A 22,900-nucleotide genomic window follows, 5' to 3' on the forward strand; every position below is an offset into this window, starting at 1 on the left:
GTCTGTCACATATAAGTTTACATACATCTCACTCCCTACTCCCACTTGCTCTCCCCCTCTTGAGTCAGCCCTTTCAGTCTCTCCTTTCGTGACAATTTTGCCGGCTTCTCTCTCTCTCTATCCTCCCATCCCCCCTCCAGACAAGAGTTGCCAACACACTCTCAAGTGTCCACCTGATATAATTAGCTCACTCTTTATCAGCGTCTCTCTCCCACCCGCTGACCAGTCCCTTTCATGTCTGATGAGTTGTCTTCGGGGATGGTTCCTGTCCTGTGCCAACAAAAGGTCTGGGGACCATGGCTGCCGGGATTCCTCTAGTCTCAGTCAGACCATTAAGTTTGGTCTTTTTATGAGAATTTGGGGTCTGTATCCCACTGATCTCCTGCTCCCTCAGGGGTCCTCTGCTGTGCTCCCTGTCAGGGCAGTCATCGATTGTGGCCGGGCACCAACTAGTTCTTCTGGTCTCAGGATGATGTAGGTCTCTGGTTCATGTGGCCCTTTCTGTCTCTTGGGCTCTTAGTTGTCGTGTGGCCTTGGTGTTCTTCATTTTCCTTTGCTCCAGGTGGGTTGAGACCAATTGCTGCATCTTAGATGGCCGCTTGTTAGCATTTAAGACCCCAGACGCCACATTTCAGAGTGGGATGCAGAATGATTTCATAATAGAATTATTTTGCCAATTGACTTAGAAGTCCCCGCAAACCATGTTCCCCAGACCCCCGCGCTTGCTCCGCTGACCTTTGAAGCATTCATTTTATCCCGGCAACTTCTTTGCTTTTGGTCCAGTCCAATTGAGCTGACCTTCCATGTATTGAGTGTTGTCTTTCCCTTCACCTAAAGCATTTCTTATCTACTGATTAATCAATAAAAAACCCTCTCCCACCCTCCCTCCCTCCCCGCCTCGTAACCACAAAAGTATGTGTTCTTCTCAGGTTTACTATTACTCAAGATCTTATAATAGTGGTCTTATACAATATTTGTCCTTTTGCCTCTGGCTAATTTCGCTCAGCATAATGCCTTCCAGGTTCCTCCATGTTATGAAATGTTTCACAGATTCGTCACTGTTCTTTATCGATGCATAGTATTCCATTGTGTCAATCATCTTTGTCTTCTTGCTTTGCACTGAATTGTATTCATCCACATGGCAGGGCTTCACGTGCCTCTCTAAGTTCCCTGCGTGGTCTGTATCCATATCTGTGTTGCTAATTTTACATATGCTTTTATTTATAACCTTTTCATACATGAAAAATTCTTGATATGAATTCAAAGACTCAAGGAATAAGAAGTAATATTAACATTATTGTTGTTAGGTGCTGTCGAGTCGGCTCTGACTCATAGCTACCCTATGTATGACAGCACAAAACACTGCCCAGTCCTGCGCCATCCTCACAATTGTTGTTATGCACGAGCCCGTTGTTGAAGCCAATATGTCAATCCATCTTGTTGAGAATCTTCTTCTTCTTCATTGGCCTTCTACTTTACCAAGCATGATGTCTTTCTCCAAGGATTGATCCCAACTGATAACATGTTCAAAGTATGTGAGACGTACTGTTGCCATCCTTGCTTCTAAGGAGCATTCTGGTTGTACTAGATTTGTTCATTCTTTTGGCAGTCCGTGGTATATTCAATATTCTTCCCCAACACCACAATTCAAAGCTGTCAGTTCCTTTTTGGTCTATCTTATTCATCATACAGCTTTTGCATTCATATGAAGTAATTGAAAACACCATGGCGTGGGTCAGGTGCACCTTAGTCCTCAAGGTGACATCTTTGCTTTTCAACACTTTAAAAGAGGTCTTTTGCAGCAGATTTGCCCAGTGCAATGCGTCTTTTGATTTCTTGACTGCTGCTTCCATCGGTGTTGATTATGGATCCAAGTAAAATGAAATCCTTGACAACTTCAATCATTTCTACATTTACCATGATGTTGCTTATAGGTCCAATTGTGAGGCTCTTTGTTTTCTTTGTATTGAGGTGTAATCCACACTGAAGGCTGTGGTCTTTGATCTTCATCAGTAAGTGCTTCAAGTTCTCTTCACTTCCATCAAGCGAGGTTGTGTCATCTGCATAACGCAGGTTGTTAGTGAGTCTTCCTCCAATCCTGATGCCCCTTTCTCCTTCATATAGCCCAGCTACTGCTGTTATTTGTTTCACATACAGATTGAATAAATATGTGAAAGGATACAACCCTGACGCACACTTTTCCTGACTTTAAACCACTCAGTATCCACTCGTTCTGTTTGAACGACTGCTTTTGTGCTGTTTGAGCACAATTAAGTGTTCTGGAATTCCTGTTCTTCACAATGTTATCTGTAATTTGTTATGATCCACACAGTCGAATGACTTTGCATACTTGATAAAACATGGTAAACATCTTTCTGGTATTCTCTGCTTTCAGCCAGGATGGATCTGACATCAGCTGTGATATCCCTGGTCTCATGTCCTCTTCCGAATCCGGCTTGAATTTCTGGCAGTTCCCTGTCGATATATGGCTACAGCCACTTTCGAATGATCTTCAGCAAAATTTTACTTGCATGTGATATTAATGATATTGTTCAATAACTTTCACATTCGGTTGCATCACCTTTCTTGGGAATAGGCATAAATGTGGTTCTCTTCCAGTCGGTTGGCCAGGTAACTGTCTTCCAAATTTCTTGGCATAGCATCTCTTTGTTGAAACATCTTGATTGGTAGTCTGTCAATTCCAGGAGCCTTGTTTTTTGCCAGTGTCTTCAGTGCAGCTTGGACTTCTTCCTTCAGTACCATGGGTTCCTGATCATATGCTACCTCCTGAAATGGTTGAACGTTGACCAATTCTTTTTGGTATAGTGACTCTGTGTATCCTTCCATTTTCTTTTGATGCTCCTTGCTTTGTTTTATACTTTCCCCATAGAATCCTTCAATATTGCAACTCGAGGCTTGATTTTTTTCTTCAGTTCTTTCAGCTTGAGAAACACCAACTCCACTTTGAGGAGGCAGCTTTTCCCCAATCATATTTTGAGTGCCTTCCCACCTGAGGGGGTCATCTTCTGGCACTGTATCAGACAGTGTTCTGCTGCTATTCATAAGGTTTCCATTGGCTAATTCTTTTCAGAAGTAGAAAGCTGGGCCCTTCTTCCTGGTCTGTCTTAGTCTGAAAGCTTAGCTGAAGCCTGTCCGCCATGGGTGACCCTGCCGGTATTTGAATACCAGTGGCATAGCTTCCAGCATCACAGCGACATGCAAGCCCCACAGTATGACAATCTGAAAGACATGTGGGGGATATTAACATTAGGGCATTTTTTTATAGTCACTGTATTACATTGGAAACCCTGGTGGCGTAGAGGTTAAGTGCTACAGCTGCTAAGCAAAGGGTCGGCAGTTCGAACCTGCCAGGCGCTCCTTGGAAACTCTATGGGGCAGTTCTACTCTGTCCTATAGGGTCGCTATGAGTTGGAATTAACTCGACAGCACTGGGTTTGGTTTTTTTGGTTTATATTACATTATGGAGACCTGGTGCTGTAGTGGTTAAGAGCTCAGCTGCTAACTAAAAGGCCGGCAGTTCAAATCCACCAGCCGTACCTTGGAAACCCTATGGGACAGTTCTACTCTGTCCTATAGTGTCGCTTTCAGTCAGAACCGACTTGGCGGCACCTAACAACAACACCGTATTACATGACAGTAAAAACAAGCTTTAGACTTTGATAACATAAAGAGAACAGAATGCATAAATACATTTGTAGAAATGAATTAGAGCTGGTATGTATTAAAATGCTTCTAGCCATGTATCAGAAGCCCTGGTGGCACAATGGTTAAAGTGCTTGGCTGCTAACCGGAAGGTCGAACCTACCACCCACTCTGAGGGAGAAAACCGTGGCAGTCTGCTTCTGTGAAACCTTGGAAACCTTATGGGGCAGCTCTACCCTGTCCTATAGGGTTGCTATGAGTTGGTATCAACTTGATGGCAGTGAGTTTGTTTTTTTGCTTTTAGTCATTTATTGTCAGTATATTAGAAAAATAGGAATAACTTTGTTTTCATGTTCACAGTGTTTGCTGATTTCTTCCATTCGAGGCTCTACTTTACAACATTCTCATACATGTATGCAGCAGCTTTGGAAGGAAAATCTCACTCAAGTTGTTTTCAGTGAAATAATGGCATATCGCAATTGAAACATTAATTTTCTTCCTGCTAGTTGCTGATGTTTGGTAACATTTCGATTTGTGAGATAAATATAAGATTTAAGCACGTAAGTACAGAAAATGTGTGTTAGTACATTTACATCAAGATTGAACACAAAAATGGAATCATCAAAAAATTATACACTATTTTCTATTTCTTAAATTTAAATACGACACTTAAAAATGTGAGTTATGTACTTTTAAAATGTTTACAGTCACTTGGCAAATTTCTGTTCACATGAAATTCTGTTCAGAACTTGATGCGGTATAACTAGCTCTTTCCGATTTCTAACTACGAGTGTTCTCTACCGCCAAACATTCCTCACATCTTTGGCAGGCACAGCTCATGTTACTGTGAGAGGTCAAGTACAGAGCGGAAATAGCAAACCCTGACTGCCCTGTGAATCGTCTCGTGTAACAGCAGTCATCACCTATAACTGCGGCTGTGCAGAGTTGCTGGCCGAAGCAATGAACTGTGCCCTTACCATGTGCCGGAGAAGCATTCAGCATACATGGACCCCAGATGCAAATCAAACAAGTGACCCAATGGTGTTGCTTACAACTTAAGATTTATCATTGAACTGAAAATAGTGTAGTGAAAAAAATAGCATTTTTTGATTTTGGTTTGAGTTCAGAAAAACATTTTTTTCGATTCAGGTTTGTTTCACTCCAGTGAAAATTTTGTTTTTTTTTTAGTTTCGGTTTTTCGTTCTGTTCTGGCTCGAAGCCCTGTTTTCTCTGCACTGACTTCATCATTGCTCCACTTTTGTGGTGGGGATTTAGGGAAGGGTAAGCTACCTCTCAGGCCTTGAGGTCTACCAGAAGAAAATGTGATCATATGAGTAACAAGAAGCAGTCCCCTCTGCGTCCCTTCGGTTTCTCCTTCTGGCTTGACAGTTTCCTGTATACACATAGGGGTCCCTGAATGGTGCAAACAGTTGACCTGCTCGGCTGCTGTGATGGTTAAGATTGTGTGAGTACTCTTTATTTACTGGTTTTTCTTCTCTAGAGAATCCACTCTAAGACATTTGGTACGGAGAGTGGTCCTAGAGAAACAAAATTGTAAGGATAAGTTTTCTAAACTGGTTCTCAAGTGTGGTTAGTCTTAAGGATGTTAATTATTCTCCTTTCAGCAGTAAAGAGGGCACTGCTAATCCATGGCATAAGGTGGCAATACAAATACTCAAAATATCACTACCAATAGGTCAGGTATCGGCGAAAGGCGAGGCTCTGCGTGAACACATGTGTGATATCATTCTACAGTTTTGTCGTAATGAGAAGTATAAGGTAGCTGATTGGTTAGTCCTACTTTTGGTAGACAAACTGGTGAAAGAAAGAGATGCACTCAAAGCCCAAGTGCCGCATAAATGACCTCAAAGTCTCCACTTGTGCTTCGAAAGAAAGCCTTGTTTCTTGTAGTAACAGAGCTGGTATTGTCAAAAACCAAACCCAGAGTCTTATTTTAAGAGTGGCTGAATTATAATACTAATTGAATTCCCAACATCAAATGGTATGTGAAATTAAGGTGAGGGCATTGATTGGGAAGAAATGGGATCCTGAAATTTGGGGTGGGGACTATGGGCAGATAATCAGGAAGCTGGAGACACTGAGTCCCCGATATGGCACCATCCTTCAAGGTGATCAGCCAGCAACCTGGTGGCAAGTTGATTACATTGGACGACTTCCATCATGGAAAGGGCAGCATTCTGTCCTTACTGGAATAGACGCTTACTCTGGGTATGGATTTGTCTTCCGTATAAGCGGTGCTTCTGCCAAAACTACCATCCTTGGACTTACAGAATGCCTTATCCACCGTCATAGTATCCCACACAGCATTGTTTCAGATCAAGGGACTCACTTCACAGCAAATGAAGTGTGGCAGTGGGCTCATGCTCATGGAATTCACTGATCTTACCACGTTCCCACATCATCCTGAAGCAGCTGGCTTGACAGAATGATGAAATGGCCTCCTAAAGACACAATTATGGCACCAGCTAGGTGGCAATATCTTGCAGCGTTGGAACAGTGTTCTCCAGGAGGCTGTATATGCTCTAAACCAGCATCCATTATATGGGTGCTGTTTCTCCCTTAGCTACGATTCATGAGTTCAGGAATCAAGGGATGGAAATGGGAGTGGCATCACTCACTGTTACCCCTAGTGATCCACTCGCAAGATTTTTGCTTCCTGTCCCCATGACCTTATGCTCTGCAGGTCTAGAGGTCTTAGTTCCAAAGGAAGGAATGGAGATACGTCACTGATTCCATTGAACTGGAAGCTAAGAATGCCACCTGGCCACTTTGGGCTTCTTATGCCTCTGGATCAACAGACAAAGAAAAGAGTGACCATATTGGCTGGTGTGACTGATACTGATTACCAAGAGAAAACTGTATTGATACTACATAATAGAGGTAAAGAAGAGTATGTCTGGAATATAGGAGCTCCTTTAGGGATTAAATCAACGGAAAACTACAGCAACCCAATTCTGACATGACTACTAATGGCTCAGATCCTTCAGGAATGAAGGTTTGGGTTGCCCCACCAGGCAAAGAACCATGACTAGCTGAGGTGCTTGCTGAGGACAAAGAGAGTACCGAATGGGTGGTGGAAGAAGGTAGTTCTAAATACCAATTATGACCACGTAACCACTTGCAGAAATGAGGACTGTAATTGTTATGAGTATTTCTGCTTTGTATGTGTGCATCAAATATTTTTTTTTCTTCACTTATAAAATATAAAATGTAAACAGGGCCAGTACATTTTCGGTTGTATGTGTGTCTGTTGTATCATGTCAGGTGTAAGTATGGCTTTATAATTGTCTTTATTCAGAGATTATGCATGGTTTAAGGAGACGTGTACATGTGTACACATCTGTGGACTGTGATGGTTAAGATTGTGTGTCGACTTGGCTGGGCTGTGATTCTCAGTGTTTATATGTGATCACCTCCATGATGGGATCTGCTGTAAGGAGCCAGTCAATTGAAGGGGAGTTTCCTTAGGCGTGTGGCCTGCATCCAGATATAAGCGGATGTTCTGCCTTTTGCCTGTGCTGGATCCTGCAGCTGGCTCTTGTTCATCTGACCTCTGGTTCTTGGGACCTGAGCTAGTAGCTTACCTGCCAGTCTTGGGATTTGTTGATCTTAACAGCCTGTGAGCAAGAGCCCTGCTTACTGACCTGCTGATCTTGGGTTTGCCAGCCCCTGCAGCTACATGAATTAGGAGAAGCCCCTACCTTGATCCACGGACTTGGGACGTTCCAGACTCAACAATCACGTGAGCTGTTTCCTTGATATAAATCTCTCTCTCTATATATTTTTACTCTTTATCTACTGGTTTCACTTCTCTAGAGGACCCAGCCTAAGACAGCTGCTAACTGAAAGGCTGGAGGTTCAAGTCTACCGGAGGTGGGCCTGGTGACCTACTTCCGAAAAATCAGTCATTGAAAACCCTATACAGCAGAGTTCTGACACACATGAAGTTGCCATGAGCCAGAGTCGATTCTAGGGCACCTGGGATACACACGTAAGCCATTAATCAACCCTGTCTGAGCCTGTGCTCAGGAAACAGACTGAGAAGGAGATTTGTATGCAGGAAGTGTGTTGGGGACTGCTCTGAGGAGCAAACCCTTGTGGTCCTGAGGGAGGCAGGACTGAGCAAAAGGAGAAGTTGGGGTGTGATGCAGTAGCAACAGAAGTCTCAGCCATCTCACAGGGAGCTTGGGAGCTGGGATGGCCCTTCAGAGAAGCCTGAATTAAGGCAAGGTGGCTGGGCCTTTGGACATTTGCATTGACCAGTTATTGGATGTGGGCTGCCCCCAGGGGCAGGGGGTATCCTTGTCCTAGACAGCACCCTCTGGGGAAGGCACTTCCCTGAGAGGAGTTCTTTGAGCTGTGAGCAGTCATCAGCCAGCTCTCAGAAGCTGGGGACCATGAGTGCCTCAGTCCTGAGGACAACTTCAGGGCGGAGACTAAGTCTAATGATCTTTTCAGTCAGTGCCCAAAGGCCAACTGACCAGTGGGCATGTGATTTTTGAAAGATGACAATAAACACTGTAAAGATTTCAGTGTGGATAGGCAGAAAGGACAGAGGATGGTTTTACAGGTAAAGAATCAGCAGCGTCTCCCAGCTGAAATGCCCTGGAAATGTAGCAACTGAGACAGGAGGTCTTGGTGCTTCCGCCACAGACCCAAGACCTGGGACCTGCAGGGCAAGACCAGGGGGGAAGGTAAAAGACCCCAAGTTGGGGAGAGTAGTCAAGGGCATTCACATATGATCCTGTTCATTGTTTCAGCACACTTTTGACTGTGGGGTGGTCTTGGGTGGTACAAATAGTTAACATGCTTGGCCGCTAACTGAAAGCTTGGAGGTTCTTGTCTACCCAGAGGCACCTCGAAAGAAAGGCCTGGCGATCTACCTCCAAAAAATCAGCCACTGAAAACCCTACGGAGCACAGTTCTGCCCTGACACACATGGGATCACCATGAGTCTGGGTCGACTTGCCAACAAGTGGTTATTTTGACTTTGTGGAACCCAGGTATCCCCCGTGCCCTCCCCAAAGATAGCCTATCTTTTCAGTCTCTTTAAACCTACCCAAAAATTACTAGCTGAGAAGGGCAAATCAGCCGTGACGGCTTCCCGGGTCGGGGAGCCTTTTGAGCTAGAGGAAGAATCTTTGTATTTGCTGACCTTCTTGCCCTGCAGTCTGGCCTAAGAGCTGCCCTGGACAGACACTGTCAAATGGCAGGGCAGCTTCCAGAAGCTCAGCCGTGGGCCCATGGTCTGTGCCCTACCCTGAGCTGGGGCAGATTCCAAGACACACCCCAGCCCTGGGAGGAGCCTTTCTCTTTTGTTTCACATGGGTTAGTCTTATCGAGAAGAAAAATAACAAATACTCATTGAGCACTTACTTATCATTATAGTAATAATAGTTCTTATTGTTGCTGTTGGGTCAGCTCTGGCTCATGGCGAGCCCACGTAAAACAGAACAAAACATTGCTGGGTTCTGCACCATCTTCACTGTCATTGGCATGTTCGAGTCCATTGCTATGGCCACTATGTATTTTGGGTGCCCTCCAAACTAGGGGGCTCACCTTCCAGGAGTATATCAGACAATATTCTGTTCTGATCCATAAGTTTTTCAGTTTTGTTGGCTAATTTTCAGAAGCAGGCCTTTCTTCCCAGTCTGTCTTAGCCTGGAATCTCTGCTGAAACCTGTCCACTACAGATGACCCTGCTGGTATTTGAAATACCGGTAGCATGGCTTCTAGCATCATACCAAACCAAACCCCACTCATAGCAACCCTGTAGGACAGAGTAGAACTGCTCCTTAGGGTTTCCAAGGAGCGCCTGGTGGATTCAAACTGCTGAGCTTTTGGTTAGCAGCTGTAGCTCTTAACCACCATACCATCAGGGTTTCCCCTAGCATCATTGCAGCATGCAAATATCACGGTATAACAAACTGACAGATGGGTGGTGGAATAATGACAGCTGCTAAGCTTTATTAAGTGTTTACTGTTATGAAGTGCCAGGAATCATGAATCACTTGGCATCTTACCTATTTGAGTCTTGCAGTGGTTCTGTGAAGAAACTCTTTTTATTATTGCCATTTCACAAATGGAGAAACCGAGGTTAAGAGCCATTAGGTGTCTCACCCAAGGACTCACAGCTGAAAAGTAGCAGAGCCAGGATTTGTGCCCGGGTCTGCGTGACTCAACAGCAAAAGCACCGCACAGTTGTGCTAATTATAGTACGAGGAGAAGTGGTCGGAGCTTGACTTTCAGCCTGCCCCCTCTCCTTTCTGTGCCCCTTCCCACCAGCTCCTCCTACAGGCGTCTACATCAAGGCGGGCTAATTTTTCTGAAAAGAGCCAAACAGCAAACATTTTGGGCTTGTGAGGCATATGGTTTCTGTTGCAACTACTGTACTCTGCCCTTGCAGTGCAAAAGCAGCCATAGACAATACGTAAGTGAATGGGCATGGCTGTGTGCCAATAAAACTTTATTTACAAAAGTACGCAACAAGTGGATTTGGCCCCTGGGCTGTAGCTTGCTGACCCCTGATCTAGATCCTGAGACACTCCTGCCAGGAAGGACGGAAAAGACAAGGTGTTTCCCCTTCTAGGTCTACTTGGATTTTAGAAGACTACCATTGGGCAGTAGGCAGTGCCTTCCTCTTGGGAAACTAAATTTGTTATAATAACAGGCAAGTGGCCCTCTCCCTGATGCCTCTGATATCACACCTGTGGCAAGGCCTAGCCTTTGCTTTGGGCCTGAGAGGTTTCACTACTTGCAGCCAACCTGACATGTTGGAATGCTAGCCTATTTCTAAAAGGAAGGAGACTTCATTACTTTCAGGTAGGAGAACACGGTGGCTTACTGTGTGCCCTGGGTAAGGTCACATGCCTTCTCTGAGCTTCACTTTCCCCATCTGTAAAATGGGGCTAAGACTGCCTTGAAAGCCGTACTGCTGTGTGTCAGCTTGAGCAGTGATTTCCACGAACAGCATTGCTGGCTTGGTCACGCGCTTCTGGAAACAAAAGCCTGTTTTTGTCCTAACAGGTGCGTCCATCAGTTGATTAGACCAAGAACAGTACTTTCTGTGCTGTGCTCTGTTCTGGCTCCTCTGCAATCCTGGAAAACCTTTCTAGCTCCCAGAAAGGACGATGTAGCCTGAGCAAGATGAAGCACAGAAAGCAGGTTGAGGTGGAAATGGTTGTTCTTCTGCTCAAAAAACCATCAGTTGCTCCCTATTGCCTAGAAAGTTGAGATTCCATCTGAATTCCAGGTCCTCCTCAGCCTGACTCTAAGCCATCTTGCTGGCCTCTCCTTTCGTGAAACCCCCCTTCCCTACCCTTTGCCCATGGCCATTCCTGAAAGGTTCTGGACTTTCTCACCTAACTATTTGTATTCCTGCTGCTTCTTCCTTTTGAAATGGATTCCATAGCCCTATTTCTTATTCCCAAATAGCTTTCCTCCTGGCTGATTTGGAAACCCTGGTGGAGTAGTGATTAAGTACTACAGCTGCTAACCAAGAGGTCGGCAGTTCAAATCCACCAGGCGCTCCTTGGAAACTATAGGGCAATTCTACTCTGTCCTATAGGGTCGCCATAAGTCGGTATGACTCGATGGCAGTGGGTTGTTGTTGTTTGTCCTGGCTGATTGTGGAGGCTTGAAATTTCACCGCCGGAGACTCATGTGTTTGCATGGTAAGGATATTGACAAAAACATCCAGATGTGTCCTCCACGTCTGGTAACTTGATGTGACCAGGTTCAGTTTACAGAGGTCATTCTTCCCCTCCAGGAGCCAGAACAGGCCGGCCATTTGCATCTGTGGCCGCCAGGTGGGGACAGAGATAGGCTGGTCATGGTCTAAACTCTTGCAACCAAGGCTGGCCACTTGGAGGTAGAGCAGCTTTCAGTGCTACTCTGGAATTCATTAGCTGTTTACTTTTTTTGTTGTTGATGTTTATCTAGGTTTTTTTTTTTTTTTTTTTTTTTTTATAGGGAAACAGTTAAAGAGCCAAATATAAAGAGCAAGGCAAGTAGCTTAAATGGACAGGTAAGGTTTTATCATGTAACCAAAAAGAAACTCAAATCCATCGCCATGGAGTTGATGCTGACGCCTAGTGACCCTGTAGGACAGAGTAGAGCTCCTCCATAGGGTCTCCAAGCTGTAATCTTTATGGAAGCAGACCGCCACGTCTCTGTCCTGCAGAGCAGTTGGTGGGTTCGAACTGCCAACCTTTTGATCGGCAGCTGAGCGCTTAACCACTGAGCCACCAGGGCACCTCTATAACTATGTACAACTAGGTAAAAATTTGGTGCGTTTCTGGCCAAGGCTTAACTTCATTTTTTAAATAAATTTTATTGTGGTAAAATATATATAACCTCAAACTTGCCATTTGAACCATCAGTAAGTGTATGATTCAGTGGCATTAATTACATTCACCATGTTGTGTAACTATTTCCAGAAGTTTTTTTTATCAACAAACAGAAACTCTGTACTCATTAAGCAGTAACTCCCCATTCTCTGCTCCTGGTTACCTCTAATAAACTTTTGTCTCTATGTATTTGCCTGTTCTTGATATTTCATATATCTAAGTGGGATCCCCCCACGTGTCTGTCAGTTTGTCATACTGTGGGGGCTTGCGTGTTGCTGTGATGCTGGAAGCTATGCCACTGGTATTCAGATACCGGCAGGGTCACCCATGGAGGACAGGTTTCAGCTGAGCTTCCAGACTAAGACAGACTAGGAAGAAGGACCTGGCAGCCTACCTCTGAAAAGCATTAGCCAGTGAAAACCTTATGAACAGCAGTGGAACATTGTCTGATATAGTGCTGGAAGATGAGCCCCCCAGGTTGGAAGGCACTCAAAAGATGACTGGGGAAGAGCTGCCTCCTCAAAGATGAGTCGACCTTAATGACGTGGGTGGAGTAAAGCTTTTGGGACCTTCATTTGCTGATGTGGCATGACTCAAAATGAGAAGAAACAGCTGCAAACATCCATTAATAATCGGAACCTGGAATGTACAAAGTATGAACTAGGAAAATTGGAAATCGTTAAAAAAATGAAATGGAACACATAAACATTGATATCCTAGGCATTAGTGAGCTGAAATGGACTGGTATTGGTCATTCTGAATCGGATAATCGTACAGTCTACTATGCTGGGAATGACAACTCGAAGATGAATGATGTCGCATTCATCATCAAAAAGAACATTTCAAGATCTATCCTGAAGTACAATGCTGCCAGTGATAGGATTATATCCATATGCCTACAAGGAAGACCAGTTAATGGGACTATTATTCAAATTTATGCACCAACCACTAGGGCCAAAGATGAAGAAATAGAAGATTTTTATCAGTTGCTACAGTCTGAAATTCATCAAACATGCAATCAAGATGCATTGATAATTACTGGCGATGGGAATGCGAAAGTTGGAAACAAAGAAGAAGAATCAGTAGTTGGAAAATATGGCCTTGGTGATAGAAACAATGCCGGAGATCGAATGATAGAATTTTGCAAGACCAATGACTTCTTCATTGCAAATACCTTCTTTCACCAACATAAACGGCAGCTATACACACGGACCTTGCCAGATGGAACACACAGAAATCAAATTGACTACATCTGTGGAAAGAGACAATGGAAAAGCTCAATATCATCAGCCAGAACAAGGCCAGGGGCCGACTGTGAAACAGACCATCAACTGCTCATATGCACGTTCAAGTTGAAACTGAAGAAAATCCAAACAAGCCCATGAGAGCCAAAATATGACCTTGAGTATATCCCACCTGAATTTAGAGACTATCTGAAGAATAGATTTGATGCATTGAACACTAGTGACCGAAGACCAGATGAGTTGTGGAATAACATCAAGGACATCATCCATGAAGAAAGCAAGAGGTCATTAAAAAGACAGGAAAGAAAGAAAAGACCAAGATGGACGTCAGAGGAGACTCTGAAACTTGCTCTTGAGCGTCGAGCCGCTAAAGCAAAAGGAAGAATTGATGAAGTAAAAGAACTGAACAGAAGATTTCAAAGGGCCGCTTGAGAAGACAAAGTAAAGTATTATAATGACATGTGCAAAGAGCTGGAGATGGAAAACCAAAAGGGAAGAACACACTCGGCATTTCTTAAGCTGAAAGAACTGAGGAAAAAATTCAAGCCTCGAGTTGCAATAGTGAAGGATTCCATGGGGAAAATATTAAACGACGCAGGAAGCATCAAAAGAAGATGGAAGGAATACAGAGTCATTATACCGAAAAGAATTAGTCGATGTTCAGCCATATGAAGAGGTGGCATATGATCAGAAACTGATGGTACTGAAGGAAGAAGCCCAAGCTGCTCTGCAGGCATTGATGAAAAACAAGGCTCCAGGAATTGGTGGAATGTCAATTGAGATGTTTCAACAAACAGATGCAGTGCTGGACGTGCTCACTTGTCTATGCCAAGAAATATGGAAGACAGCTTCCTGGCCAACGGACTGGAAGAGATCCATATTTATGCCTATTCCCAAGAAAGGAGATCCAACGGAATGTGGAAATTATAGAACAATATCATTAATGTCACACGCCTGCTCATCTGTTGGAGGGGCGTATCTGCAGTTTATCAGGTTTAAGACCATTGACAATAACCCACATTTCCCCCCTCTACTGGGAAGTACCTAGCATTAGGATTAGGACTTTTTTCTTCCCCCTAGAAGCTTACTTTTGTGACAAGCTATGTCTTGAAGTTGATTTTGCATTAATCTTGAAGTTAAATTAAAATTAATTAATTGATCTTGGATTAATGATTTTGGATCATTAATTTTGTCTGAAATGTAATGCAATGAATTCTCAATACGATAGCTTCTACACAGTGATTCACTTAATTTTAGTGTCCCTTTTTCCCCCACAGAGGTGTTGTTGTCACCCTGAAGCAGTGCTATAAGGGATGTCTTCACAGAAATGCTTTATATCTTATCAGTTGCGAAGATATTTACTCCTTCTTGCCACCATGCCTTTGCCTGTGCCATTTCTTCACCCAGACCACCCTCCCTCTCCTTCGCTGCATGGAAAACTCGTAGACATCCTTCAGAAATCCACTTAAATGCCCTTCTCCTGGGGAGTCGTCCATGTCATGTCCACATCATGGTGGCATTACTCATCTTATTTTGTTTATTTTTGTGTCCTCGGTGCACAGTCTGGTGCCTGGCATGTGGTAGTGAGAGCAGCTACCATTTATTGGGCACTTACTGCATACCAAAACCTAGTTGCTGTCAAGTCGATTCCAAATCATAGTAGGCCCCTGTGTGTCAGAGTAGATCTGTGCTCCATAGGGTTTTTAGTGGCCGATTTTTTGGAGGTAGATCACCAGGCTTTTCTTCTGAGATACCTCTGGGTGGACTTGAACCTCCAACGTTGCGGTTAGCAGACAATCATGTTAACCATCTGTACCTCCTAGGACTCCTACTATGTAACAGGCACGCCTTACTCCTTATGGCATTTCTCTGAGGGTTGGGTGCTGGTGTCATCCCCATTTAAAGATTAGGAATCAATCTTGGAGAGTTAAAGTAATTTGTTGCTGGTGGGGTAAGAATTCAAACTAGTTCTGGCCATTTTTGAGATGCTGTGCTCTAAGACCCTGTGAGTAGTAAGTAGGCCCTTGAAACTTGCTGTGTGGATGGTGAATGAACAAGTCCTGTGATAAGTACAGCTTCCACTGTGAGAAATACACAATAGGTAAGATTTTTTAAACATAATTTGTTGTTGTTGAGAATATGCACAGGAGAACATACACCAATTCCACAGTTTCTACGTGTACAGTTCAGTGACGTCGATTACATTCTTTGACTTGCGTCACCTGCATTCTCACCTTCCTTTTCTGAGTTGTTTCTCCCCATTAACATAAACTCACTGTGTTCTAAGGATTCTATCTAGGCTTTCAAGCTGCTGTTGTCAATTTGATCCCATATAGATAGTTTTTTAAAAGAGCACAATGCTCAAGGCAGACGTTCTTTACTAGTTAAGCTATACTATTGTTTGGTTTTAAGAAGACTTTAAGGGGATATTTTTGGCTTAAGTTTTAAAGATCATCTCAGGGCAATAGTTTTGAGGGTTCATCCAGCCTCCATGGCTCCAGAAATTCTGGATTTCATGAAAATTCGAAGTTCTGTTCTGCATTTTATCCCTTTTGATAAGAATTCTTTTATAGAATCTTTGATCAAAAAACATTTAGTAACGGTAGCTGGGCACCATCTAGTTCTTCTGGTTTCATGGAGAAGGAGGCAGTTGTTTATGGAGTAGGTAAACATTTGATGGGAGAAAGGGCAGGGAGAATTCCAGGACTGGGCTGATCCTGGGAGGGCTTGAGGGACTAGCAGATATCATTCCCAGAGCAAGGATATGGAAGGAAGGCAAATTTTGCCACTTTTGCACTTCATCTTGAGACCCAGAACTTGGTACCTGGTGTAGACCATTGCTCTGGAAGCATTGGTTAAGCCAGATAGATCTGGGAGTGTTGCCACCTCAGGAACACGCCAGTAATGATGCCCTGTTCTCTCTTCTTCCTGCACCCCTACCCTCCAGCCTCAGCCTTCATCATAGCCATGCTCCTGGCCAGCCTCAACAGCTGCTGCAACCCCTGGATCTACATGCTCTTCACGGGCCACCTCTTCCATGAACTTGTGCAGCGCTTCCTCTGCTGCTCCTCCAGGTACCTGAAGGGCAACCGATCCAGAGAGACAAGTGTCAGCAAAAAGAGCAACTCGTCTACCCTTGTCCTGAGCCACCAAAGCTCCAGCCAGAGGAGCTGCTCCCAGCCTTCTATGGTGTGACCCTGCCCGAGTCAGTACTGCCTCCTGAGGCTTGATTGTTCTGACAGAGACAGACAGTCCTCCCTTGGTGGTTGTGTACGTATGTATATAAGGTAGCCAGTAGTTTATATCCTTCCACACCTTGGAGTAGCTCAAGTGGGGGTTCTGCCATGAGGTGAGGGAGTGGCCTCTGACAATCAATCCCCTGGGCTTCTTATAAGCATGTCTGCAACCCTGACCTCACTGCTGCCCTTGGCTGGTGGGTGTGTTGTTTTTTGCCTGGATCTGTAATTTCACTCCAGTATTTTTCAAATCCTTTATTCTGGGATCTTGCAAAGGGTGATAGTAAAGTACAGGATTGGTGAGCAACTAGGTCAGGAAGCCCAGTGTTCTGAGCTTGGGGTAAGGAGTGGAGATGGGACCACAGATGGAGAGGGTGGTGCTAATATCCTCCTGACCTCAGAGTGCATCTGTTTTTGAGTGGACAATCCGAGCATCCTTGGACACCAACTTGTCAGAAGAAAGCTCTAGGAGTAGGGAATTCATTTATGAGACTACCTGGCATAGGGAGCTAGCTAATGCTTGGGATAAAATGTTTAAGAAGTAATGTTTAATAAACAAGTGGCCAAGAAAAATAAATAAAAGGAATCCAGTTCGGGAAGAAAGAAATAAAACTGTATTTGTAGACGCCACGGTCTTATATATAGAAAATCCTAAGGATTTCATTAAAAAAAAAAAACCTATTAAAGCTAATACACTAATAAATGAGTTCAGCAGGGTTGCAGGACACAAGATCAGTATACAAAAGTCAATTGTATTTCTACACACTAGCAATGGTCAACACAAAATGATATTAAGAAAAAACTTGATTTATAATAGCATCAAAAAGAATAAAATACTTAGGAATAAATTTAGCTAAAGAAGTGTAAGGCTTGTACACTGAAAGCTACAAAATATCACTGAAAGAAATTAAAGATTTAAATAAATGGAAACACATCTGTTTTTGGACCAGAAGACTTCATATTGTTAAGATGACAATACTCCTCAAATTGATCTACAGAGTTAACATAATACCTATCAAAATCTCAGCTGGCTTCTTTGCAGAAATTGACAAGTTGATTCTAAAATTCATATGCAAATGCAAGGGACCTAGAATAGCCAAAAACAATCTTGAAAAGGAACAAAGTTGGAGGACTCAGACTTTCTGATTTCAAAACTTACCACAAAACTACAGTAATCAAAATGGTGTGGCATTGACATAGGGATAGACATATAGATCAATGGAATAGGATTGAGAGTCTATAAATATATCCTTACATTTCTGACCAATTGATTTTCATCAAAGATGCCAAGACAATTCAGTGGGGGAAGGAATAATCTTTTCAACAAATGGTGCTGGGACCGTTGGATATTCACATGCAAAAGAATGAAGTTGAATCCTTACCTCACACCATATAAAAAAAATTAACTCTAAAATGCATCAAAGAGCTAAATGTAAGAACTAAAACTATAAAACTGTTAGAAAAAAGCATAGGAGTAAATCTTTGTGGCCTTGAATTAGGCCATGGTTTCTTATGTATGACACCAAAAGCACAAGAAACCAAAGGAAAAATAGATAAATTGGATTTCATTAAATTACAAACTTTAATGCTTCAAAGGACACCATCAAGAAAGTGGAAAAACAGCCCATGAAGTGGGAGAAAATAGTTGCAAATCATGTCTGAGAAGGGACTTTTATCCAGAATAAAGAATGATTGTAATTCAACAATAAGACATACAAATCCAATTTAAAAATGGGCAAAAGGTTTGAAAAGACATTTTCCCAAAGAATGTATACAAATAGCCATTAAGAACATAAAAAATTGCTTAGGGAAATGCAAGTCAAAACCATAATGAGATTCCACTTCACACCCACTAGGATGGCTGTAATCAAGATGATGGAGAATAATAAGTATTGGTGAAGATGTGGCGAAATAGGAGCTCTCATACATGGCTGGCAGGAATGTAATATGGTGTAGCTGCTTTGGAAAACAGTTTGGGGGTTCCTCAAAAAGTTAAACAGCTACCATATGACTCAACAATTCCACTCATAGGTATTTATACCCAAGAGAATTGAAAACTTATTTCCCCACAAAAACTTGTACACAATGTTCATAGCAGCATTTCATATTAGCCAAAGAAGTGGAAACAACCCAGATGTCATCGAATGATGAATGGATACAATCATAATGAATAAATTAATTAAATTCCTCAATGGAATACTATTTGGCTGTAAAAAGGAATGAAGCACTGATACGTGTTACAGCGTGGATAACCCCGGAAGGCACTGTGCTAAGGGAAAGAAGCCAGTTGGAAAAGTCTACGTATTGTGATTCCATTCATATGAAATGTTCAGCATAAGCAAGTCTGTAGAGACAAAATGTAGGTTAAAACTTGCCAGGGCCTTGGGATTGGGGGAATGGGAGTGACTTCGAATTGACATGGAGCTTCTTTTTTGGGGTGATGAAAGTATTCTTAAAGAGTGGTGGTGGTTGCACAACTTTGCTAAAATACACTAAAAACCACTGAATTATACACGCTAAAAAATAAAAACTAAAACAAACCAAAAAACCCCAGTGTTTATTAGCTGGTTAAGGGAAGGTTGGAGACCCTGGGTAGCACAAATCGTCAATGCATTCAGCAGCTTACTGAAAGGTTGGCGGTTCGAATCCATCCAGAGGTGCCTCTGAAGAGAAGCTTGGTGATCTACTTCTGAAAAATCACCCATTGAAAACCCCGTGGAGGACAGTTCTACTCTGATGCACATGGGGCCACCATGAGTCAGAATTGACTCGAAGGCAACTGGTTAGAGGGAAGACCGATTTGATGGATGAGTTCCTTGGAATCTCTTACTTCCCAGAGCTTTTATTTTTCTGCGTGATTCACCACTTCAGAGGGATCTCATGATCTTCCTACTCAGTTTTCCTTCCAGAGATTGTGTTTCCCGCTTGGCGAGAAGTAACAGCAGTGCTGATACCCCCATCCTGCTTTAGTAAAGGCACTAGCGATGCGTTGTAGCTGCAGTCTGTTCGGTTTTATTTAGAATGGCAATTCATCAAGGGTCTCAAAAGGATTTTCTTACCTGGCTGGTAAACATGTTCTCAACTGTCCTATCAGCCTTGAGGACAGGGTGTGACAGTGCCTAAGAGATGACTTTAGTTGTTAAAAAAAAAAAATTTTTTTTTTATGTAGATTGGAGGTTTTCAGTCTGGTCCTGGTCAGCTCACTGGGGCACTCTGGGACCTTGTTTCTAAACCAGTTTTTATTTCCAGACACTTTTGCTGGGACGTAGTAAGAACACTTCACAATAGCCACAGTTCCACTCTGAAACATGCTTTCCTCCCCTCAACCCACAACTGTAGTACACACATACCACATACACACACATACACACTCAGTCACTCTCACACACATACACACAGTCTCACATACACCATACATACCCTCTGTCACTCAAACACACCACATATACCACACATACTATCTCTCTCACACATACACTTTTCTCTCTCACACACACATACGCACACCACACATACACCACACGCACACACACTATCTCTCACACACACACACATACACCTACACACCACATCACATTCTGCCTCACACACTCTCTCTCACTCCCTTACACACATACCACATAGTCTCTCTCAAACACGCACCACACATACAGCACTCACACACACTGTCACACCCACACCCACACACACCACATCACATTCTTATACACACACCCCCACCCGTACACCTCACACACACACACCCGTACACCACACATACACACTCTCTCACACACACCACACACATACCACATGCACACACACACACTGTCCTGTACACGCACCACAAACACACCACACACTATCTCTCTCATACACACTATACACTCAGACATAACACACACACCATACACATGCTTGCGCACACACACACACACACACACGCATACTCACACACCCGCAGAAGCGGTAGAATGAGCGCTAACTACCATGGTCTAGAGAGGCGTGCACTTAGCTGTCGGTGTTCACAGTCTAAGAATCCAGTACAAGGCTTTCAGTACTAACTGCAGACTGAAAACCGTATCATCTTGGGACTCAACGCTGTTGTACACTGTTGCTATGACACACACTTACAATGTTGACACCAGTCAGTCCTTGCTCTTTGGGAAGCTAACGGGATGCTGGTTCAGGTCTCAGCCCCCACACACTGGAACGCCAGGGTGCTTTGGGTGCAAACACTGTGATGACAGGGTGCTGTTAGCATCTGGACCTCCCTGCTCACTAGCCTCTGAGACACCCTGAGCCTCCATCAGTCCGCCAGCAGAGGCCACTAGGGATCAAGCAGTCAGCAGCTCACAGTACATTTCCTAACCAGGGCACCTTCCTGGAGTCACAAGATGCACAACCGTCTTTCCTGGGCTTAGGAACCCACTGGGCCGTTTTCCTCATTCTCTTCATGTGAAAGCTCTGAAGGAGACCGTGGATCTCATTGTGGGCAGAGGTTTGTGTTTATAGCAAATAAGTGACAATTGATTTCAACAGTTCCACTGGATACACTCCCCTCCCCACTCTAGTTTGTCCTAGTCTGTCCCCCACCAAAGCCTAGAAGAATGAATGTGGGGAGTTCCACAGGCCACGTGAAGCTCAGCCATTTCTGTCCCCATGCCTGAGGCTCCAAACCACCTTCTCCCCCAATTTTAGACCTGCTCACACATCAACATGTGGCTGGAGCTGCCGGGAAATTGCACGTGCAGGTTTTCTTCTGGGATGTTTCATTGTTCTGATGGAGAAGTGAAATGGCAGCACTTGGTGGATTCTGAGAAAAAACCTTCGTCACATAATTTGGTCTCCTCTTGGGATGGCTCTGGAGGCCCTGGGTGGCACAAACCGGTAATGTGCTCGGTTGCCAAGTGAAAGATTGGAGGTTCAAGTCCACCCGGAGGTGCCTCAGAAGACAGTCGTGGTGATCTGCTTCAGAAAAATCAGATACTGAAAACTCTGTGGAGCACAGATCTACTCTGACGTACGAGGGGTCGCTGAGTCGGAATCAGCCTGGGCTGAGTCTGGGGGTGACCTCAGGAAACACAAGGGGATGATGCAGGCTGCCTTTCATAAAGATCTTGGTTTCAAAGTGCTTACGATTTTTGCATTTAATTGCAGTGAAGCATCGCTTAGTGCGAACTGTGAAGTCCTCACCTGTCTTCTGCTGTGGTAACTGTGTGGTGTCCCCATATACCGGGCCAACAGATGAATGATGTGGCCAGTCACACGATGTCTGCTCTGTTACCTACTTTATAAAAGGTGCACTTAATAAACATTTTTTCGTACATTGCTCTTGCCCTTCACTGTCTCTGATGGTGTGGAGACTTAATTTCCCTCCCACGGGTGCAACCTTATCTGCCTGGTTACAACAGTGGTCCGTTTGGGCTGTCTCGGGGGTGGGAGAGGACACCTGGTCTTATTTTCTGGGATCACAGGTACACTGGTTTTTCAGAGTTCTGTCAGAAGATGCTTCAAGACTCAGAAACAACTCTGTGTGATGTAGCCTTACTCACTGTGCTGCAGTCTAACTGTGGAAATAGTAAGATTCCAGATTGTCAGCCAGTAGAGACCCTAAAAAAGATTTCTTCAAGTGAGATTTGGGGACCACCTGCACCAGAATCACAGATGGATTTGTGTTAAAATGCAGATTCCCAAGTCTCACTATCGAATAAGACTCTGGAACCAGGGTCCCAGAATCTGCATTTTAAACAAGAGTCCTTGATGATCCTTATGTATCCAATGAGAGGGCTTTTCAAGAGCAGACACTCACTCTGTCACCCCCCAACCTCGTCCATTCTCTTCACACCCCCAAAGTGCTTGTCTGCACGCTGCTCCTCACGGCGCTTTCTGGAAAGAACAGAGCTTCTATAGGCATTTCAAATATGTGTCCTTTCTCGAGTTCCATTATGGGTAATTGAGCGTCTGCCATAGTCTGCCCCCAGAGAAGGTGAGCAAAAGCTTGGAGAATTGGAGTCCTTGTCAAGTCCAGTTATAACAAATGACAAGATGGTGACCATCTCTGCCTAACCCAAGGTTCCAGTTCTAAAACTGATGCCCTAATGATTTCAAGAGCTGTTTGAAAGGGCTGGGAAGCCCTTCACGGAGGAGAGAGGTAATAGTGGCCTTAATCATTTGCAGCAGGAGGTGTCTGGGCTTTCTGAGTGCACTCGATAATGTGGAGGAGCCCCAGGGTAGAGAAAAGTGGTGGGCTGGAACCCAGAGTGCTACCTTGCCTAGCTGTGAGTCTTTTGGCAAGTGTGCTGACTTCTCTGGGCTATCAGTTTCTCACCTGCAAAAACAGGGATAAATGGTGACGTGTTTAGGGGTAGGAAACCCTGTTGGCATAGTGGTTAAGTGCTACAACTGC

General features: G+C 43.9%; 1 protein-coding gene across 1 annotated transcript in view; it reads left to right on the forward strand.

Moving 5' to 3' along the window:
- OXTR (oxytocin receptor) overlaps nt 1-16,471 on the forward strand; it is a 32,551-nt gene extending 16,080 nt beyond the window's left edge. Inside the window, exon 2 of the mRNA XM_003409984.3 lies at nt 16,224-16,471. Coding sequence (XP_003410032.3) covers nt 16,224-16,471 — 248 coding nt within the window. The remainder of the gene's footprint in view (nt 1-16,223) is intronic.
- Nucleotides 16,472-22,900: the final 6,429 nt, after the last annotated feature.

Source organism: Loxodonta africana, chromosome 22, assembly GCF_030014295.1.
Source record: "Loxodonta africana isolate mLoxAfr1 chromosome 22, mLoxAfr1.hap2, whole genome shotgun sequence".
NCBI lineage: Eukaryota > Metazoa > Chordata > Mammalia > Proboscidea > Elephantidae > Loxodonta > Loxodonta africana.